Source organism: Siniperca chuatsi, linkage group LG12 (genome assembly GCF_020085105.1).
Source record: "Siniperca chuatsi isolate FFG_IHB_CAS linkage group LG12, ASM2008510v1, whole genome shotgun sequence".
Taxonomy (NCBI): Eukaryota; Metazoa; Chordata; class Actinopteri; order Centrarchiformes; family Sinipercidae; genus Siniperca; species Siniperca chuatsi.
The window spans coordinates 7,429,684-7,452,549 of NC_058053.1; the positions used below are offsets into that span (position 1 = coordinate 7,429,684).

Sequence of the window (22,866 nt, forward strand, 5' to 3'; positions counted from 1 at the left end):
AGCAACAGAGCTCTAGGAAGGGATTATGTTACTCTGCTGCTCATCAGCAGACCTCTTACTGTGGCCGTGCGTGTGTGGTCATATGATTCGAACATTATTTTATACCGTTTCTGCCTCTTTAGACGCATCGCTAGATAAAACACAAAGTGGTGAGAAAAGATGGGCATCTTTGAACCACTGCGAGACTCCAGTGTGTTCTTACTCTTATAACCCATACCCTCCAGCTATGGAAAGAGGAACAGGTCGGAGGTTAAATGAACAGTTGGGGTGTGACTCATGGGTCAGCTTACTTGAAGAACAGACGATTCATTGAGAAGTGTGTTTTTTTTTTTTTCATTTCTATTTATTGATTCCTGAAAGTGTAGCTGAGTACGGCTAAGCCTCAGCTTGTGCATTATATTTTCATTTTATTTTCCATTTAACCTTTCAAATACCACTGAGATGCCAGAGGGCCAGTCATTACAAAGTGCTGTGCATCCAAACATTGTTCAAACTCTTAAATTCCAGTTTTTATTCCAAAGTTTCCAAAGATACCAAATATGCCTAGCCTGGTTTCAGACCTCTAAATAGCTGTCAAGCTCTCTGATTTCTTTCAGCGATTTAAATAGGTCTGGTGTTGTGTTCATTGACGCTGTTTCTGCATGTTAGAGAAACAGTCGACTAATTAGAGCTTTGTAGGCGGGGTAAGGAATGTCAACATCATCTTCCTGCATAGTCAGCTAGCTACCTAATTACATCCATGAAAAATAGCGACCAAAACATATCCTCAAAAACAGCCACAAGAGTGGATGAGAATGATGCAATGAGGTAATTAAAGTGCTGTATGATTGTATACCTTTTTTTTCTTTTTTTACATTACAAAATTATCAAAATAAGATTATATACTCTGGTAGTTTTATTCAAGATTGTTTCACTGTTTTGTATTGGGACATGCCTACAGTACTACTGATATTTTCCAAAGTACAATGACTGACCTTTAACACAGGTGACAGTTTCTCCACAGTTAATGAGCCTAACTTATTAGTTTATTTTATTAATGTTTTTGTCTTTTCCTGCTTCCAGGTTGAAAATTGTAAAAATCTCCTTCAAGTGCAAACAGTTCTTCGTCCAGCTAAGAAGAGAGGCGGTAGGTGTACACACACACACACACACACACACATGCATTTCTTAACCACCACCTCCCTCCCACAATTGTGTATAGTTTGTGGAGAGATGAAAGCATTTACCCAGTGTGTGTGTGTGTTTCTGTACATACTGAATATAAATGTGTGCGTATATACTGTAGATTGTACTGTAGATGTTAGCTGAGCTGTGTCTGCATGTGTGTGTGTAATTAGTGTCAGATTAACCCCCTGCTGTTTGTGTCCTGGTTGACTCTGCTTTAATCCCCCACTGTGCCCTGCATCCCTTGTTTGACACATGGATCTCTTTCTATTCTCAATGCAACAAACAATTCTACAGACAGCTGATCGGTCACTGTCACATTCACTTTGATGTTTATTTCCACCACAAATATTTGCATATCCATCACTCATCCTTCTTACAGTACTGTGCAGTACTGTTACAATTGAAGCCTTCGTTAAGTAAAAAAAAATAATTACTGAGATTTGACAGTTAAATGATACAGTTCTTTTATTTTCATTTTTTTCTCTCCCATTTCTTCTCTCAGCATCCTCCCTGAATGCATCTAGAGAGCTGCACTGGCCTTGAACATGGCAAATATTTTGTTTACCTGATAATAAATAGACTGCATCTAGAAATTTAATGCTGGGATTTTCATTCTCTCCCTATACTCCTCCATCCTTGTCCACTTCTTGTGCACCTGCTTCCGTCTAGTTTTTGTTCTGTCCTTCCATCAGTCTTCCTTCCTCTGTTTCTGTCTCTTTGAATTAAATTAATATACATATTCTTGGTGAAACAGTCAGGCCTAACTAATTTGCAGGTATGTTTGTCAAAAAATTGCCCTCTGGGTCACCTTACACTGATACACTGAACTTCAAGTAGTAAAATGTTGGTAATTCATTTTAATCATGTGGCTTTAAAACTTAAATTTAAACTCAATAAATTGTTACATTTGATGTTGCTAGGTTTATTTTGGGATCAGTGACCTTTGTATCTGCTTTTGCCTTTTACATTACCTTCCTAAGAAAATAAATGGCATAAACGGCATCCCCAGTAGTTTTATAACTCTGTGATTCCCAACCAGGGGTACTTCTACCCCAGGGGAATGAATGAGAATATGACAGTTGGTGTTGAAGGGGTACTTTCAGTTCATCTGACAAAGCTGTGTGAGCATGTCTGACAAAAAAGGTTGGGAACCACTGGTTTAAAATGTCATGGTTTATTATACCTTTCTTACTTTAATTTTGACAAATCTACACACTGCACATCTTTACTGCGTGTATGTATGTTAACTTGCATTATTGTTGAATTTAGATAAACTGGCTGAATACTGGTCATCCACTGTCACCTCACATGCTGAATGCCAAAGTTTTATTCGATGGCCCACTAACTACTGTCTTCTCCCCGCACACAGACTGAGACCCGGGAGACGCTGCTGGGTTTCAACATGGTGAACTATCGGGCCTGTAAAAACCTCTGGAAGGCCTGTGTGGAGCACCACACCTTCTTCAGGCTGGAGCGGCCCATCCCGCCACAGAAGAACTTCTTCGCTCACTACTTCACCCTGGGCTCAAAGTTCAGATACTGGTAAGAACAAGAAGACACACATATACACTCCCAGAGGAACATGGAAAGAATCTGCAGAGCACATCTCTGAAAAGTCTTGCTTTGACAGCCAGACTTTGATGGAAGTTAATGCAGTTGTTTCACTTTAGGTGAGAGGCACACTGGAAGGCGAGTGGGTGCCTCTAATGTTACCTTCCCCCAGGATACTTAATTATTCAAGGTTTACCTCAAAAAAAAGAAGAAAAAGTAATTTGTGAGCGCAGGATACCACTGCTTGTCTTCATGAAATAGGTCAAGTAAAAGTAAACTTTTACTTTTAAATTCAGTTTTTGAAACCTTGCTAAACCCAAGAGTTAAAGATTTTCAGCCTGTTTCACTTTAGTTAAAGTTTTATTTTCCAAAGCAGACAGACCATTGACTGTTGTTTTTGTTGTTTCTGTCTCTAGCGGGCGGACAGAAGTGCAGTCTGTGCAGTATGGAAAGGAGAAAGGAATCAAGGACAGAGTGTTTGCCAGGTAATTGACATGACTTTCTTGGTTAGATGAATCTAGCCATTCCAAGCCTCTGAGGGTAGATAAACACTACAGGAACTTTAATGTATTATTACTATTGTTTTTATTCTGGCCTTAACTGAATTAATGTCTTCATCTGTGCAGATCTCCCAGTAAGCCATTGGCCAGGAAGTTGCTGGGCGGAACTGACTGGGAGTCGGTCAGCAGGAACAGCCTATCAGATGAGAGACTGGAGACGCAGAGCCTGCCCACTCGCTCACCGCCTGGGACGCCCAATCAGTGAGTCCAAGTTTCAGGGTTCATACCAGGTTGAGGTTCACTTCAGCTTCATTTTAGACAATTATGGCAGTGGAAATTTAAATGAATTACAAATACAGTTCATGTTCATGTTCTTGTCATGGATAAGTCACTGTAGTCTGCTTTCTGTTAAACTACCTCTCTTGTTTAGTGGGCAGCCACGTCTGCAAGCTGCAAAAAAGACCATTTTGTAAGCTAGGTAGTCATTTCAGGACAGTATTGGCAAACAAACAAACAAACAAAGTCTCTGAAGCCCAACCATGACCTCTGACCTATGACTTGAATATATCCCCCCCAAAAATCAAGAAAACAATTAATAATTATGGTTCTGAGCATGCATTGGATGCCAGCTTTCGGGTACATCAGTGTTTGATACCCGAAGCAACGGGCACATTTCAGTCAGTATCAAAATGGGTTTTGAGGTTGTATTCCCAGCCCTTTTAACAGTATGTGTCTTTGTAGAAAGGGTTTCAGTCGTAGTCATCTGGACCGTTTTCAGAATCAAGACGTTTCGGCTGCCATCCGGAAGTCATTCTCAATTGTGAAAATGGTCTGAGAACTCAGAAATTTTAAGCTACTCTGTGTTGCTTAGGCCCTGCCCTCAGGGAGGAGTCTTCCTGAGTGTCTGCTGTTTACCCTGCCTAGTTTCACCTGAAACTGACCTTCTTTTGTTTGACAATGACAACGTCTTGATTCTGAAAACAGTGTCCAGATGACTACGACTGAAACCTTTTCTACGATGGAACACTCCTGGACGAATGACGGACTACACCGTCTTAGTATGTGTCTTTGTGTGTGTTTGACAGGAACTCGCTGTTTGTACAAGAGGGCACACGACTACGCCCGTCGTCCGTTGGCCACCTGGTCGATCATGTGATCCACGCTTCACCCAGCCTGCCTGTCTTCTCCTCCAATCACAAGTCGGCATCGTCCACACAGGCCAACAGCATCAGCTTGGACTCCACACCGTAAGTTTCACCCCTGCTGGTTGCTTTATGGAATTATGACCGTCAGCGGAAAGTTGCCATTATCATTCTTATTTTTCCATGTGTTCTTTCCTTTCTTCCTCTGTATTCTTGTTTTTGATGCACGCATATCCCATCCACTTTTTTTAAAGCTGTTTCTCTTGGGGGGGGGCATCAGCCTTTGACTTGGTGGCAGGAAAATAGATTTCACTGTAAATTAACTGCCTCATAAATAAAGCACAGCCACCCTTTAATTTTGAAGTTAAATTTTACTCATCAGTGTTAGTGCCACTCTGTCTGACTGTACTGCTGAGTTGACTGGTTTTTAAATGTCTGTCTGTGTCTGTGGCTTCTCCCAACAGTTCACACCCTCTCCCAGTGTCATTTAGCTGGCCCCATTGAAAAGATGAACTCTTTGAAAAACAGCCTGTAAAATGTGTTTATAGCGGGTAGCAGGACAGAGAGGTTGTACTTGGCTGAACTAGAAGTGTGTGCGTGTGTGTGTGTTTTCTGCATGTCTTCATTGTGCTCACACACTATAAAATATCTGGTGAATTCCTTTAACTACTGCAATAAAGTTCCACATTTCTGTTGCAAGGCCTGAAAGCCTATGAGTAAAAGTCTGTACAACTGTTTGTAATTGATTCTGAAAACACTGGTATTTGGAATCTGTCTTTCAGTAAACTTCAGTACTCGTATACCTTACCTTCTAATTGTTACAGATATTGTCTCAAAATGTTGTAGCATGGTCTTCACGAGTTTGGTGTTTGTTAGCTAATTGATCACAAGCCTGGTGGAATGTAAGGTGGAAATACTTAGCAAAGACTTGTTTGAACTGCAAACTAGTTATTTGCTCTCTTGCTCAGTTGCTCAGTCACACAGCAATGCTTGGTGGACGCTGTGTGAGCCTCTCTCCAAGCTAGCACGGTGCTAAAACATCTAATATTGTTCAGTCACAACGTTTGTGCTATCTAACAGCATTGTTCTGTTGTTCCGAATAGAAAGAAAAACAACCTTAAAGCCACTTAATAAATGCTTAAAATATCATGTTATTATTTTTGATTGTCCAGCAGAACCATTTTGCTATATTGAGCTGGAAATGGGCCGTGAGTGTAAGATGCACACACGTGCTGTTGGCCTGGGCCGGTTTGTGCTTGAGTGTTGGTGATTCAAATGACGCAACAGATGCATTGTAGATATACGGCATGCTTTTTCTGTTGACACAGTAGGAGTTTGTGTGTGTGTGTGTGTGTGAGAGAGAGAGAAAGAGGGCGAGAATAGAGATGGAAGGATGGAACATTTCTCCGTTGGAAATCAGTGGTTAAGTAACATTACAGTGGAAGTTCCGCTGTCTACAAAGCTCAACACACACACACACACACAGAGACAAACACACACCAAGTTGTTGGCTCATCACTCTGTTACAGAGTCAAAAGATGACATAATCACCTGCTCTCTCTTCCTCAGACAACATCCATGGATATTATTTTATTAGCTTGATGTTGATTGTCCATCATGTTTCAATATCCACCTCAAGTTTACTTTTTAAAATATTGAATTTTATGCTATTTAACATTTATGTTAAATAATGAACTTTCACTTCTAGGCTGGTCGTCTTTTCAACATCTTTTCTCTGTCAGTTTGTTGACAGATGTGTTTGAAATCTCACCTGTCCTTAATGGAAATTACCTTCTGGCTCTATGAAGGTATTTTTACATAATTTGAAAGAATTAAGTTTTATGAAGCTATATGACAATCATTCTCCTCATACATGTTATGATTGTGCAGTCAATCATTAACATGCTGTTGATCTCAGAACTTCATTCAGCTTGTGGCATAAAAACTACTTGCCACAATGTTGAGTAAGATTAAACTGAGCTGTTTACCTAATGTCTTGACTTGAGTTCATTTAGACAAGCAATTTATGGCAGCCAAAAGGAACTTGAAAATGAATGTTTTGCCAATTTGCCCCAAGTTCCCAATCTCCCATTTTCTTGCCTAAATCGTTTTTCCATTCTGTTGAGAAGATCAGTTTATCCTTTATTTGTCCCATGAAAAAGCCAATGAGAAAATAAGTCCTTTAGAGACTCAGATCTGAGGGTGGGCTGGACCTTCCTAATCTCAGATATTACTATTGGCCTGCAAATATTCAGAAAAAAGTTTACTGGTTACAATTTCCAAAAGTAGATTATTGTCAAAAGGAACAAATTCATGTTTTTTATCATCTCTCTTGGCTTTGGTGGCTCCGAATTACTCCGCCAACCTCATTGTGATGTCTACTTAAAAGATTTGGTCCCAATCCAGATTACATTTTGGTTTTGAGGAGCTATCAATTCTAAATCTAGTAGGCAATAACCACATTTTTGCCCAAAATAGATTAGATTCTCCTTTATTTCTTTGGTGAGAATCAGGCATCCCTAACCTTAAAGATTTATTTACAATGCCTGTATATTTGCAATCTTAACTGATATGACTCAAACCTATTTCAATATTTTCAGGTCCATCACTTTGCTCTGACCCATAATCCCAATTCTCCCAATGTCCCTCCAAGATTTTCCTCCAATAAAAACTAAATTAGAATCTGCTTTCTCTCCCGCAGCCCACAGTTATACGCTGTGTCAGTTCCACACATAAGCAATACAACAAAGCCACAACCCTTGGACACTCTTTTTAATGTTCTGTTTTTAGTTGTGTAGAGTGAAAATGATCTGTTTAGCTAACCACAGTACATTTCAGTGATGGTTTTTTAAAATGCAGCCTTGACAGTGTCAGGGAACAATAATAAAATATACTGTAACACAACATCGCATGCAACTATATGGTATGTTATGATAAATTACTTTGTATGCTATAATCAAACCCATTTCTTAACAGATGCAAAGTAAATGCTAGCTTTGGAAAATTATTTTGTTTTAAAAAACTCTTGGGTGTGCACTGAAAATGTTTTAAATTGATCTTTTGGTGGTTTTGAATGCATCATGGTGCTTTACAGCAGCTTGTTGCTTGATGTACTCACGTGTGATTCTTGTGTCACTATGCACACTCATTTAGTTCTGTCCTCTGTCAGGCTTTCAAAATGTTCTGTCAGCAAAAGAAGACATTTAGGATGACAATTAGGATTTGGTTACAATCAAAGCATTTGACAGAAGGAAAACTAAAAAGTATGGCTCAGTCATGTCCAGTGTAGACAAGGTTTAAATCTCTTTATCGCAGGGCCTTGGTTTAGTTGCGGTAAGGTATGAAGATACTTGCATATCCATTTCACTTGTCTGTGTCGTGTTGAGGAAACGCAGTAATGTAGGAGGATGTGCAGTCTTGGCTCAGGCCTGCTGTGCACTGCCCTCCTTCTGAAAGCCTGACCTGGTTTTGACCCATAATAAATGTTAGTTTCCGTGCATGTATTTAAGACACAAAGTGGCACCAGTAGCAGCAGCCAAAACAAAGGCAATGCTCTTTGACTGGTGCTCTCGCCCCTAAGGAGTGCCTGTTCGCAACCTCACACACACACACTTACAGATACAGATGTAGAGTGAAGTGACTCGCTTTCACCCCCCAGAGAGCGAGCCATGATGCTGCTGAAAGCCTTACCTGACTGTTGTTTCATCATACACACCTACTGCCTTTTATTGTCTAGATGGTGGAGGGGGGGGTGTTTTCCTTCCTCTTGCAGCCCTTTTATTGAGGTTAATGCATTGTGACTAACACAGTGCTATTAAGCCTCTCTGTCTCTTGCAATATCTTTCTCTCTCTCTTTTTTTATCTGTTTTTCTCCATTTGTCTCTCTTTCATTTTCTACCAAAGCCCACCTCTTTAACAAACAGGACAATCTTCAGCTAGACCATTACTTATGTCTTTTGCTGTACCTGTATGTTTGTGCTTTTGGTTTCCCACCATCTTTAAAAGGCCAGGTTACACTTGTTTCATCAGCAGTTATGCTGCTAAAATTTTGTAATTATTTTCAGTTGTAATGAAGTAATGTTTTGTTCTTTAATGGATATAAGTGTGATCATGTGGAATAGTGTTGCAAAAGGAAAATCTCTCCACAGTTGGAGCATGACTTTACCCAATCAGTTTGCTTGGGGAAAAATAAGTTTTGGATAAAAACTGTCAACATTAATCAGAACTAAACACTTTTCTTCCTCCCTTTACTTTCTCTGTCTGTCTCTCTGTCTCTCTCTCTGTCTGCCTGCCTCCCTCCCTCAGGTCTCCAGAGGGGCTAGATGGCCAGCCTCCAGCTTTGCCCCCCAAGCAGCTGAGCAGGAAGACTTTAAGCCAGATCATCCAGGCCCACTCACAGCAGAGCCTCCTGGACAACCACCTCAACGAGATGTACGATGTTCCTGTCAATGCTGATAAGACCACGGTCCGTACTGCAACACAATACAGTAACACTCATTACATATTTTTAAAAGTTAGTACGATGCCCAGTTGCATAAAGCATTTTAATAAAATATTCACCTCCGTAGTCCTCTTCAGTATCTTTGAAAAAATATGTTGCAATGAAAATAAATGAAAACCTGCCTTCAGTGACTACTTCTCACAATTAAAGAATTCTTTTATTCTGAAAAACTCTCTCAGTGCATAAAAGAGTTGTCTAAGCTGAACAGTGTTATCATGGCAACTATACTGGATTCTTGCTGGACTGTTCTGCAATCTGTAAGATGTGTCTTGCGATTCCCTTAAGTACGATGCTTAAGTAAGGACAAAACGACATCTTAAGCTTGCAGTAATGTTCTGACATTTACTGTATGACTGAGTCTCAGCAGCCGTCATCAGCCCCCCTATAGGCAGCCATTTCCAGCAAACAAACTGACTCTCACTAAAGTTAGTGCAGGGCTGGTGAACATAGTTGAGTCAGTATTGGCCCTGCATTCGTCAGGTTATGAATGAATGCATGTGTTGCTTTGTGTCTGAATTTAAAGTAGGCAATTGTTTTATTGTCTGTGGGTTTTTTGTCAGCTTGTTTTGATGATTTTTTTCTGCCCCCTAGTGGCCAGAAATAATTTTTGACGCTTTAAATCTTAATCTTACTTTGACTATGTAGTTGTCATTCCAGTCGATTGCAAAAGTACACTTATTGCAACAGTAGAAGGGAGTAAAATCTTTTTTTCTTTACCAACTTTATTAACCAAGTAATATTGCCTAGTGTTATATATATTCCTGTGACCCAGAGGAGGATGGAATGGAAGAAGGCAGCATGTGAATTTGATGTATCTGTGTCCAACTTTGCTCTTGCAGCTAAATGGAGTTGTCCCTCATGATAATCTGGTCCTGATCAAGATGCGACCTGATGAACATGGACGTTTCGGCTTCAATGTCAAGGTGAAAGCTGATACTAGTTTGGGACTCAATAGGAAAAAGTCTGTTCACGGCCCTTGTATCTTTTTTGTTCCTTGGCTCATCTCTTCATCTGTCTTTTCTTTGTTGTCTCATTTTTTTTTATGCCAAGTAGTCAAAAGTAGCCATGGCACAAATTGTCTGTATGCTTCATGACCAAATCAATAGTACTTGCCTAAAATGTTAACTCTACCCTAGAAAGAAAGGAAATGTGTTCTTGTGCGGTTAATTGATTGTGCCTACATGTGTGTCTGTGTGTCTCCAGGGTGGAGCTGACCAAAAGATGCCCATCATTGTGTCTCGAGTGGCTCCGGGAACATCAGTAAGTCAACAACCACCCCATATAGTTGGTAGATGACTACTGCTATATTTTCTGCAACCTGTGCCGAGTTTAAGCATATAATAAAACAAATGCAGCTTCACAAATAGCCACTATTTTAGCATTTTCATATCTGAAGACATTTTCTGCCCTGTTAGAAACATTTTATTAAACTAAACGCATGTTCCTAACGTATCCAAGTTCCAGAATTTATATTCATTTATCTCACCTTTCTCATTGTGTCCCTATTTGTCCTTTGCCCTCTTTCCCTCTTTCTCTTCAGGCCGACCTGTGTGTGCCTCGCCTTAATGAGGGCGACCAAGTGGTCTTAATTAATGGACGGGACATCTCTGACCACACCCATGACCAGGTGGTCATGTTCATCAAAGCCAGCTGTGAGAGCCACTCTGGGGAGCTCATCCTATTGGTCAGACCAAATGGTGAGTTGTTCCCATTGGTTTGATGTACTGTGTCTACTCCACTTTGACAAATACAAGAGATGGTAGAAAAAAACTGGAAGAATGTACAGTTTAATTCAACACAACACTACAGAGCTGAATCAGTGTGCTGACAGATTCTAAAAAAGTTACACAGAGGGTTATATTTTCTGCTTTGTGTTGTTGGACTGTATTAGATTGTAAGATATTCCGGTTATTGTGTCCACCTCCTGTATATTTCAGCTTTGACAAGAGACTACTACAACTATCTCTTGTGATACTGTTTACTAGCAAACCAACTATTTGTAAACCCTTTACTAAGTTTGTTTATAAAGTCTTTCTTAATTTCCTAACTAGTTACTACTAGCTAATTTCAAACTAGCGGGTCACTAATTTGGGATGCTAAGGAATGTCTTGGCTACCAAAGAATTTGTTGCTAGGAAACATCTCTAGCGCTGTCCAATCAAAAGCAATCGAGTGTAAACAGGAAGTCACTGTAGCATCACAAGCTGTAACATAACTACCATAAATTACAGTTTTAGGGGGCCAAGGGATATATGAAACTTATCTGACAATCCTAAATATAAGTATGACTATTTATTGTGTAATTTGTTGTTTGTCTTGTAGGTTTTTTTGGTCTTTTTTTTATTTTAGGCACATCTAGTTGAACCCCATGATAATTATTTAAGGTTATTGTTGATACTTGACATAGTTGGAAAGTGGTGCCTGCATACTATAAATTCTGTTTAATAATGATGTTAACATTTTTAAAGTGTCAGATCAGATGTTGACCATATTCCAGATGACAACCTATACTTTTCAGTCTAAATATTGTCATACATTTTATAAAAATATAAAAACTTAACTCAGTAGCCACTAGTTTTTTTCCGCAGCTATAAACAGTTCTTCAGTCTTACTCAGCAGATAGTTTGCTCTGTTGTCATCGACATAGCTCATACTTAAGTCATCTCATGACCTACTGGATATAAATATTTAGTAACAACTAATATTTACTTAAGAACTACTTTGTGTGGTGCAACCTGTTTTAGTTTAGTGATGCATGAATCCCCACTTTGTAAACACTTAACACAGTAGTGTTAACTAGGCAGACACAGTGTAACACATGGACAGCTGGTTTAGCCCACTTCTGAAGATGAACAGCTACACATCTGGTCACCAATTTTGATTCTCCTTCTGGTCTTTTCTGGACTTCACAGTCACACTTTTGTAATTTTAAAGGAGATCTATGAAGTTGTACATTTTGCTTTCTGTTCATCTCAGCTATATGGATTCACTAAGTAGAAAGATGGCAAAGCATTGCCTTTAATCAGCATCAGCAAAGTGGAAGGGGAGCTTTTAAAGATGACGAAACATGGAAATTCTTGGTATTTTAACTGGGTCAAAGAGGGATTTATGCATTCTGTCCTCTCTTACATCAGAGCAGATATAAGATTGCATCAGTGTATTGAATGCCTGTCAATTCACATTATTTGATTTGATCTGTTTTTATAAAATTTCTGCATATAATTATTTGCACATAGATTAACTATGTATTCCTATGGTGCAGTGCATTGGTTGTGATTTTTAGCGATTCTTTACCTTGGATGTTTTCTTTCTTTCTGCATCAGCCTACACAAACAGCTGTGTGTATATAAACTGTGACATATTTCTTCCCTGTCCCATTCAGCCATCTATGATGTGGTGGAGGAGAAGGTGGACTCAGAGCCAGATTTTCAGTACATCCCTGAGAAGTCCCCTCAGGACCCTGCCCAGCTAGACCAGCATGCTTTGAGGGACTCCATGGTCACACTGAAGGAAGGCCTGAGCAGTGGAGCCATACTGGCACAGTTTGATGTAAGAAGAAAGTCATAGAAATTAATACACACATGAATAGCTACTGTGCATTTATGCTCACACAGAGATGCACACAAACTTGTGGAATTGTAGGTCTTCCCTCTTCAAATTCCTATAACTTCCTGTCCTTTATCATAATCACTTAACAGCTTCCTGTTTAAGCTGTGTGTTGTGCTGTTAGTGAAGAAGAATGTTAGATACAAACAAACACACATGGACACATGAATGCACACAAAGTCATTGCATGAAAGTGCTCTTGCACAGAAAAATACTTAATGGTTTCGAGTGTGTTTGTATATTCATTCATTCAAACTCTTATAGAAGTGTGTGCATATTTACATACACAAAGAGGGCAAATACATATTTGCCGTTTACTGATCATCTTCCTGTTACCCTAACTTTAATATACATTTGTGTTGCTTTTCTTACAGCAACTGTACAGGAAGAGGCCGGGGATGACCATGCTGTGTGCCAAATTACCTCAGAACGTTTCCAAAAATCGCTACAGAGACATCTCTCCTTGTACGTGACTGTACACAGTTGTCTATTTTCTGTTGGCATGTGTATTTAAATATGTACCGAAATGAAGCTTTTTGTTCCTTCCATCACACTCTCTCTCTTCCCCACCCTTTTTTCCTCTTGCAATCTTTTTCTTTCTTCCTTTGTCAATTATTCTCTCTGTTTCTCCATGTCGTCTTTCTGTCTGTAATCTTACCCCCCTTTTCTTGTCTTTTTCTCTCCCTCTGCAGATGATGCCACGCGGGTCATTCTGAAAAGCACAGATGACTACATCAATGCAAATTACATCAATGTGAGTTTGTTCCTCCTCATTTTTCTCTTTCATCTTTACATTAATATCCCTGCATTTTGCTCATTTGAGGCGTGGTGGGTGGTCTGTTTTGCTAACCATCAAAACACATGTTAAAACCCTATGGTGGCCATACTGCCGAATGAATTAACCACATCAACTTTACAAGCAAATAACATTACATGTTTTTGAGTCAGCCAGTTAAGCTAACAGCTAACAGCAGCTTATGGATGTTCAGAGGGTGTGCTTTTTGGAGTGAACCTTTCTTTTTTTATTAATTTAAGCCCTTTTGAGACATCTGTAACATGACTGGCTTCATCTGTCTGTCTAAGTAGTGCCCTTCTGGAAGTCACACTTAGGTCTTTGTAATGTAATGGCTGTATTGAACATGGTAGGACCTTTACAGATAGAGTAGCACGCTGCAAATGGCAGTGAGTTGGAATATAATGATTTGAAGGAAGAAAAGTGTTGTGTAGTTGAATGATTGTTTATCACTGTGGCTTCATTAATGATCATTGTGAGCGTGAAGGACACTCGCCCCCGCTTCTCACTCATCTAATCAACCCTTTACATCCACTAATACATTGTCATCTCCTCAATGTCATCATGTATTAGATTAGAAAACACCCTACTGCCTATTGTCAATCTGACAGTGTCCAGGCATAGTTAAAAATGACAAGACATTCAGTTGTTACTCTCATTTAATTTCTATTTGCTCTGTATGTGTTTGGATGTTCATCCTGTAAGAAGTCCCAATTAAATGGGAAATTTACAACAGTGCTCTTAAGAAGTTGGAACAAGATGAGCAAATTAATATATCTCTCTTTTTATTTAACCTTGTTCTGCTGTAACTTTGGTGTTATGTGATGGCAGCAGCATTTCAGAATTGAATGTTACAATAATGTTACTAGGTCTGACCTTGGAAGTGACTCAGAGGTTTATCCAAACAGGAGACCAGCCGCTGTTAACAGCACCTTTAAGTATTGAAGACCATGTCTGAAAGGGGCTTGATTTATTTTTTGGCCAAAGTTGAAGTGTTTGTACCTTTTTAGAGTAAACTGAGAACATTTAGCTCTCTGCACCACTGAAAACACACAAAGCACATCCTTTCAATTGAAAATAATAAGAAAGAGAAGCTGTTAAGTGAGATCTTTGCAACCTAATATCTCTGTATCTCAATTTCTGTGTCTCTCTCACTGTAGATGGAGATTCCAGCCTCCAGTCTGATAAACCGCTACATAGCATGCCAGGGCCCCCTGCCCAACACCTGCCCTGACTTCTGGCAAATGACATGGGAGCAGGGCTCATCTATGGTGGTCATGCTGACTACACAGGTCGAAAGGGGGCGGGTATGTAGAAGAATTCTTCAAAGACACGGACTGGAACCACATATGGACTGCAGCATGTTCAAAAAATAGGTTTTCATTGTCAATGAATCCATTGAAAATTTTTCAAAAACCTTTACTGTACATGAGGCACTGCTGGACTCAACTACACACAAACATAAAGAGGGTGCTGCATCGCTTTGAATTTAGCTTTCCTGATATAACCCAGGTTTGCCATTTGTAGAAATCCCAACTTCTGATACTGAGTGAATCTGTTCAGTGCCAAAATAAAGGCTGTGTATCATGAAATGCATGTCTAGGTGAAATACTTTTTTTCTTAATTCTACTGTCTGTTTTTAATGATTCCAGATAGGCTGAATGTATTGTATATGCTATATACAGTATTTGTGTACTGAACATAATTGTAAAGAACAGATGGCTAACTTAAGAGTTAAGAGATGCTATCCTGTAGCAGTGCCTGACCTCTGACCCCTGAGCTGAGAATTGTTGTAATAATTGTGACCTGTTAAGTAAAATAAATGTTCAGTTGTAAACAGAATACTTTGCCTGTGTTTATAGGTGAAGTGTCACCAGTACTGGCCCAATCCAGACAGCAGCGCCACCTATGGAGACTTTACAGTAACGTGCCACAATGAAGAGGGCAACACTGCCTTCTTGGTCCGGGAGATGACTCTCATGCACACACAGGTAACCGCACATACACACACACTCAAAAGAGGAGAAAAAACAACACATGGGGAAAGCAAATTAGGAGTAAATCAGAGGAACAGGAGAGTGAAGCTAAAGCCAGTGAAGAGGAGAAAGTGAGAGGGTGTGTGCTGAGAACTAGAGCAGGTTATAGAGGAGGGCGAAGGCAACACAGAGAGAGACGCTGGGTCCATTCAAAGAGAGGGACCAGGAAGGATGAGCCGCTGAGGACCCCGAGGAGGTGTGTTGCCATAGGGACCAGTGTGGGTTGTTCTTTTTCTGGCTCCCGCTGCTGCATGCGGGCCACGTATTGGGATCTGGTTACCATGACAACCCAACCACCCCAGTCAGTCACATTGCTGAAATAGAGAGCCGAAGAGAGGAACAGAGAGTGGGACGATGATAGTTTGAAAAACAGAAATGGAGAATGTAAGTTTGTATTATTTTGATGTTGAAGCCTCACAGTCGTACTTCAGCATGTTGTGGTGAACTTTTATTTTGCATCCCCTCTAAATTAAAAATTAATATGTTTTTGTGTGCAAAATGGTGCAATATCACTGTGTCTGAGTTTTTGCTGTAATATATCTACCATGCCGGTACTGAGGACAATGATCTAATTGAAAAGGAACTTTTAATGGAGGGTCAAATGTCCCTGCTGTTTCCTCATCATTTCCTGCTGTCTGTGTTTTCCTTATTACTTCCCTGTGTGTTGCCCATGTATCATGACCTTTAAAATATATGGCTGTAGGAGGAGGCAATTAGCATTCTGCTCTGCCTGTGATTGTTGCTACGGAGATAGATGTATTACCATGGCGATGTAGCGAGGCAATATTAGGCCTCTGAGTTGCACGTGAAACAGTGGTCAGGTTCTCTGTGTGTGTGTGTGTGTGTGTGTGTGTGTGTGTGTTTAAGTCATAATTGCGTCCCTGTTGGGTTTAAATCTCGTTGACCCTTATTTTCTGATCACTGAGTGCGCATTACTTTGCTACAGTATCCTGTTTGTCTGTTTTTTATTTTCCTTTTGAATGAATAAAAGAGAAAGTGTGACATATCTTTATTTATAGTTTGATTGCAGCAACATAAAATGGGAAAGAACAACATGAATCACCAAATGGTCCAGCGGAGTGGAAAAAATAAAACCACTGTTTGTTATTCACACTACTCATTTCATAACATGTTTAAAGGCCATAATTACACAAACAGGGTGCTGTGCAGTCTCCCCGTAGGACACAGAGCTCAGTGAAACATGCTCGGAGGTCACCCACATGAAATACAATAACCTGTTTTGGGTTCTGAGTATGAGTGATATCTGAGAATAATTCATTACTGAGTAAGCTTGGGTCTTTACTGAGTTGAGCAAATGCCCTCAATTTGTTTCCAAGGCCTCAAATAATAAGGCAGCCCTTCTGAAAGGCAGTACATGGAAATATAATATAAAGTCATTTGTCTTCTTCTTTTCCCTTTCTTTGTGTGTGTGTGTGTTCAGAGTGAGCAACAGAGAGAGCTTACCCAGATTCAGTACTTGGCTTGGCCAGACCACGGCGTTCCTGATGACTCCACTGATTTCCTGGACTTTGTGGCTCTGGTACGGACCAAACGGGCTGGACAGGACCAGCCAATGGTGGTACACTGCAGGTACAGTTGGTATTTCTGTGAATTATTTAAAGTGGTGAACCCATAATGATGTTGATTGACTGACAAAGTGAACTCACCTCAACTCTTAATTCTCTGTCGTTCGTCTTTTTTTCCAGCGCGGGGATTGGTCGGACAGGGGTCCTTATCACCATGGAGACGGCATTGTGTCTAATGGAGTGCGGTCAGCCAGTGTATCCTCTAGATATCGTCAGGACCATGAGAGACCAGAGGGCCATGATGATCCAAACACCTGTATGTAGACACGTGGATTTATCAGTCCAGCTGCTCCCAGCCACTTTGAACCATCAGCTAAAATATCTCTTCTCTATCTCTCTATCAGAGCCAGTACCGCTTTGTATGTGAGGCCATCCTGAAAGTCTACGAGGAGGGCCTGGTCAAACCACTCAAGACCGCCATCTACCAGCAGAGAGAAAAGGTGCACGAGGAGAGGGAGGAGGAAAAGAAAGAGCAGCAGAAAGCAGGAGAGGGAGAAGAGACGGTAACGGCGGAGGAAGGCGAGGCGGCTGTGGTGGAGTTGCTGGAAGGAGGTCTGGATGACGAGGATGATGACGACGAAGAGGTGGAAGTGCTGGATGTGGGAGAAGTGACAGAAGAGGATGAAGAGGAGGAGGAAGTGGAGGAGCCGAGCGTCGCAAGCGCCACCAGCGTGACCAGCGAGACCAGCGTGAACCCTGACTCTGATCCTGCTAACCCGTGACGTTTGATCTTCGGGAGTCATCAGGGGTCACCGTGAGGCAGCCAGGTGGCCAGAGGAGAGAACAAAAGCACTGTTGCACTTTATGCTGACAAAAATGGAAAAAAAGACACACAAATGAACAAACGTGAAAATTATGGACAAGCTAGAATAAAAAAAAGAAATCCAGCTGTGTTGAATAGGAACCATTAGGGAAAATGGTACAGAAAAAAGTATTCAAAGAATGAAAAGATAGAAGTACGAGAGAATAAAATGTGGATGGGGAATTGCTGTAGTGCCATAAGTACGAAGGGGAAGGGCTGCCCCCATGAATGGAAAGTTACTTTTTTTCCATAAAGGGTTGCCCTGTCCCCTTCTGAGCGAGTCTGCCAGACGGACCTGCCTTTTTTTTAGTGTCCTTTTAGCTGATAAAGAGATACCTTATCTTTTGTTCATCAGAAAGAGTATTTATTGTGTTTTAGTTTGTGTCAAACCCTGTCCACTGAACAAAAAAAAAACCCGTGTATGTTTGTTTGTATGAATCTAGAGCTTCATGCTTTCCTGATTAAATCTTAGGTAGTAAAGTAGTGCGATTCCTCTTCTTCTAACTACTTCTTTATTTTGTTTGCTTTTTGTGGGAAAAAAAAACAGTGATTTAATTTATTGTACTTGGTTTCTATCTTTCTCAGCTTTCTTGTCTAAGTTTCTGACAGCACAGACTGACAGATGGACAGCTGAAAGCACTTTGTGTCTCACCTCTTGTTCAATGCTGTGGCAAGTTGGATTCTTTATCCTGCTTTGTGCTGTGTTTTTGAGCTTACAGACAAACACGCTCTGAAGCGGCCATTGTTTGGCGTGGTGAAGAACATAACTGGTTTACAATCCTCAGGGCCTATGTGTTTACTGGGCTCCTCTCTTTCACTTCTGTTCTAGTCACAGCGGCTACTGTTGCTCTGCGACTACAGACCTCCCACTGAAAGACATAATGATAGAAAATTTTGCCTTGCAGCAGTGATCAATTCAAAACAAATTCTCCTCACGTTACGTAATGCTCAACAGCACATTAATGCAACACAAGAAAATGAAGACAGTGTTGTAATGAGAGGCCCCAGTAGACACACAGCTCACAATTTAAGCTATTTCCCAGCCGTCATGGCTGATAAAGCTAAGAAACAAGGCTGAGGTCAGTTAATTTCTGTCTTCAATTTCACATGCGGCCAATTTAATATTTGAATCAAACCTTCAGCTCACTTGCTACTGACTAAGTGGGCAGCAGGGTCCCTGGTGGAGTGTCCTTGAGCCAGACACTGACTGTATGTGAAGCTCTGTGGCTTACCTCTGATTGGTTTCCCCAGAGCAGGACAACTTTTAGCTAATGTCGATCAACTTTGTGCAACCCAAATGTGTCTTGCTTACTTTGCACAGGTCAGTGTGTTAGAACCTGAGAGACAAATAGCGGTCATAGTACCCAAAAAATAAAAAAATAAAAATCAGACACCAGTATCATTCATTAGTTTTCAAGTAATTGAAAGCTGCTAGAATGTTTATGCAATCAGTACCACCACCACTCCCACAAAAAACACTAGCTTGCTGAGTTGACAGTGAACTGATCTCAACCTTAGTGTGAATGGTAAAAGCATGACTTTAAAGGCTCCCTCCACTGACCTCCCCACATTTTTTTTTACATCCAGACGGTCAAGACATTTGAATCTTGCAAAACCCAGATCTCTACACATTTGCAGATGAGACTGGTGGATCATCGCTTTGTGTGAGCAGTCGTATGACCCAGCATTAAACTCAGTAAGACTAGTTATTTGGGTTTTTTTTAACTAAGTTTTAGTGGGCTTTAGAGGTCACTGGAGCGGGGCTTTAAACCAACCTTTGCTGTTTCATTTTTTTTTCTAAATCTGTTCAAAGAAGCAGCACAAACAGAACATTCAACCAGTGCTTTTCCTTTTTTTTATTGATCTTTCCAAATGCTACTTCATTTTAAGGCACATGTTGTTTTTAAGCCAAGATGATGTGTTAATGAGACTAAGTGATGACTTGTATTTTTAAGCATCAAGTTGCTTGTTGAGTCTTTTTTTTTGTCTAAGTACAGGTTAAGCTGCCATTGTACTTTACATAGCGGTATGGAATGCAGTGTAGCCTCTTCATAATCTGAGATCTTTTTCTTACCGGCTGCTTCGGTACCTGCTGTCATTGGCTCCTTCCATGGATTCTGCTGGAAAAAAACCTACTGCTGTGAGTGTGTGAGTGTGTGAGTGAGTGTGTGAGTGTGTGAGTGTGTGAGTGTGTGTGTGTGTGTGTGTGTGTGTTCAGATTTCTGTCTTTATCTATCTCTTTCTCTGTACCTCTCCCTCCTCCATTTCTAACATATAGTTTGTTAGCTGTCTGGTCTAAGCCTGCTTGTCCATTAACTGGAATGAAAGGTTTGATGAAAGAGCCTTCTTGGAAAGTAACATTGTTTAGTTAAGAAGCAGGCTGACTCTTTGCCTATGAAACATTTCAAACTGTGCTCATCTCAAACAGCTGAATCATACTTTTGCCACACAGAGAGGTGGGATCAAGAAGAGCCTAGAAACTGCTTTCCTCGTCGCTCTATTTTTTTAAAAAATCTCTCCTGAATTGCGGCCCTCTCCCCACACTCCTTCTCTCAGGCAACAGTCATTTCAGCAGAGCCCACGCAACATCAACAGTCCATTCTTCTTACTGTTCTTCCCCAGATGCCTCTCTTTTGGATCATTATACATGGATCCCACTCTCTCTGCATGGGCTCAAGGCAAGTGGCACATCAAGCAGAATATCATGGGCACAGTAGCACAGTATCAAGCTTGTTTTCCACAGAAGGATAAACTGAGGCTAGCCAGTGAATGACTGACTGAATAAACTTTTTATTGACAGTTACAAATACATAGCAGACCCTATATGTATGAGCTTACTGTATAATCAAAAGAACAAAAACACAGTTCAGCCCCCAGTGGCTTCTTACATCAGCTTTTGTGTTCAGCAGCAGGGCCGACCAAATCAAATTACCACCAAATCAAAATTAATTACCCCTGAAGGCCTCCCGATAAAGTGGCATCAATAACAAGTTCAAAAAAACCTGGACAATTTCTAACAAGAAAATAAAAACATCTGCCCTGCAGTGAAAAGTTAATAATTGATAAATCAGGGCTGCCAGAGTTTCCATCTGCACAAAATGTCCAGCAATGAGCTGTCTGTGTTCAAAGTGGTTTGTTTTTGACACATAATTGGTACTGTGTGTGCGTTTAGGGTACTGATCAAAGGTGGTTTGGAAGGGACCAGACACGGGGAGGGCTCAGGTTAGTTGTATTTTTGTAAAGATGAAAACAGCTCTAGTTGGGTAGGGAAAGGACAGCACTTTGTAGAAGGCTGAGTGGCAGGTAGTGCTACTGAAGAAAAAAAAAGTTGGAGACATAAAGCATTGTTGAAATGAGTTGTTCTCTTTTCTTTGTCATTTTTATTTTGTTTAAAAATAAGACCTGTAGGGAACAAGAAAAAAGAAAAGAACTCCTAACTACACAGTGCCACTTGTTAATTTTGTGTAAATAATACTAGACCATGTAAATACAATGTTGTATATGAAAAAAAATCTTTAAAATAAAAGGGAAAATCATTTGTGAGCAGAAAGATTTTGTTTTTATTTTATTTTTGTTTGTTTTTCCCTCTCCTTTGGATGATTCAAATGTGACACAAATGGTATGTATTTCAAGACTGCTATTTCAAAAATTTTGTTTTATTTGAAACGTAATCTATAACAGTGAGTGTATATATGATGAAACACAAAATAATGGGAAATGTTTTACCGTATTATACCCTTGGTTAACTCCTACCTGTGTCATAAAAACCTTTGTCCTCCGTTGCTTGTTTCTTTCTGGTATCATGGTTTTACAGTGCTTTGGACATGTCTATAAGCTTGATTGTGAACAATTAAAGCTTGTCTGTCAAAGCATGGAGACGTGGCTTCATATCACCTTGCTTTTCCACACTGTAAAAGTGAGGTTGGGCAATGTTAGGGTGAGGAGATGAAAAAGATGGCACCAGTGCTGAAGACCTCAAGCAGAATCACTTATATACATTATTAGATTTTTGATGTTTGAGATTTAACCATAGAGTGAAGCCATTAGTCACATGAGGTAGCCAAAGTGCTAAGTCTCTGAAATGCCAGGCTCCAAAGAAAATAACAAACATACTGACACTAAGAAGGCTTTCTAAGGAGAAAGACAATAGGTTTTGAGTTGTGAGGAAAATATTGCCAAAGTAGGTTTTCTATGGAACCAAACTGCTTCCCTACTGTCTTGAAATAAGCCAACCTTAAACATTTATGATAATGTCAGATGATTTGATAGAAGAAGGTGCTTTGGATCTAGCCATCTCCTTTTATAATGGTATTATTGAGCCAGAGGCCACAATGGGAGCTATTACTGCTTATTAAAGTCCCAAAGCAGGAAGAAAGATGCATCTACTGTACTCTCTGTAATGATAAGGAGCAAACACACAGAGTTTTAACACTGGGTCTAAGGAGGCCTACTTAAATGCATCTGTGTATAGGTGTCTAGTACAGCTGGGTTATACACCAGCATATATGGTATGTTTACTGCATTAGGTTGAGATTACTAGTATTATAGTATAGCATATGCACATTTTTGAGGCAGTATAACTAGACATTTTGCAGGGTAAAGGGCCAAACATACTGTATCTGCCACTATGCTATCCACATACATTTTAGTGATCATCCCATTCATGTTGCAGGCAGTTTTCACACATAAAAATATGGCTTGTTTATATATACAGTAGCATCCGTAAAGATTCATTGTCGGCAAAGCTTTCAACCTGCACAACTGGGAACAGTGATGTGCTTTAGAGTGAAACATCTAAAAATATGAAATTTTATATACATATATATATCATCTTTGAAATAAATAATGTGAAAAAGGGAAGGATAAACTTGAAAGCACTGTCCCTGCTCCTGGCAGGGATTCAGTGTCTTGTCAAAACACACTTAAAACATTGAAGACACTTGTTAACGGGGTCAGGAAATTCTTAAACACTGCCTATGTACACACTATGCTACTCTGCTTCCCTCTAAACCCTAAATGAAACAGGTCAAAGAGGTCTGTTTGTCTCTGGCCACGTTTATAAACCATTATTCCCAAACTAACCACAAGGGAGTGCTGCTGTCAAATAGTGATGGACTATACTGTCTGGTTCACATTCAGAAAATGAATGAGAAGACCACTCCTCTAACGCTGCAAGTTTTAAA

General features: G+C 40.1%; 1 protein-coding gene across 1 annotated transcript in view; it reads left to right on the forward strand.

Moving 5' to 3' along the window:
• Nucleotides 1–21,462, forward strand: part of ptpn4a (protein tyrosine phosphatase non-receptor type 4a) — a 68,736-nt gene extending 47,274 nt beyond the window's left edge. The window contains exons 11-27 of the mRNA XM_044216109.1: nt 1,063–1,126; nt 2,537–2,709; nt 3,135–3,203; nt 3,345–3,479; nt 4,304–4,465; nt 8,666–8,825; nt 9,701–9,784; nt 10,065–10,121; nt 10,402–10,558; nt 12,243–12,409; nt 12,841–12,931; nt 13,159–13,220; nt 14,420–14,566; nt 15,122–15,250; nt 16,737–16,885; nt 17,002–17,137; nt 17,226–21,462. Of these exons, the coding sequence (XP_044072044.1) occupies nt 1,063–1,126; nt 2,537–2,709; nt 3,135–3,203; nt 3,345–3,479; nt 4,304–4,465; nt 8,666–8,825; nt 9,701–9,784; nt 10,065–10,121; nt 10,402–10,558; nt 12,243–12,409; nt 12,841–12,931; nt 13,159–13,220; nt 14,420–14,566; nt 15,122–15,250; nt 16,737–16,885; nt 17,002–17,137; nt 17,226–17,603 (2,320 nt within the window). The 3' untranslated portion in view covers nt 17,604–21,462. The remainder of the gene's footprint in view (nt 1–1,062; nt 1,127–2,536; nt 2,710–3,134; nt 3,204–3,344; nt 3,480–4,303; nt 4,466–8,665; nt 8,826–9,700; nt 9,785–10,064; nt 10,122–10,401; nt 10,559–12,242; nt 12,410–12,840; nt 12,932–13,158; nt 13,221–14,419; nt 14,567–15,121; nt 15,251–16,736; nt 16,886–17,001; nt 17,138–17,225) is intronic.
• Nucleotides 21,463–22,866: the final 1,404 nt, after the last annotated feature.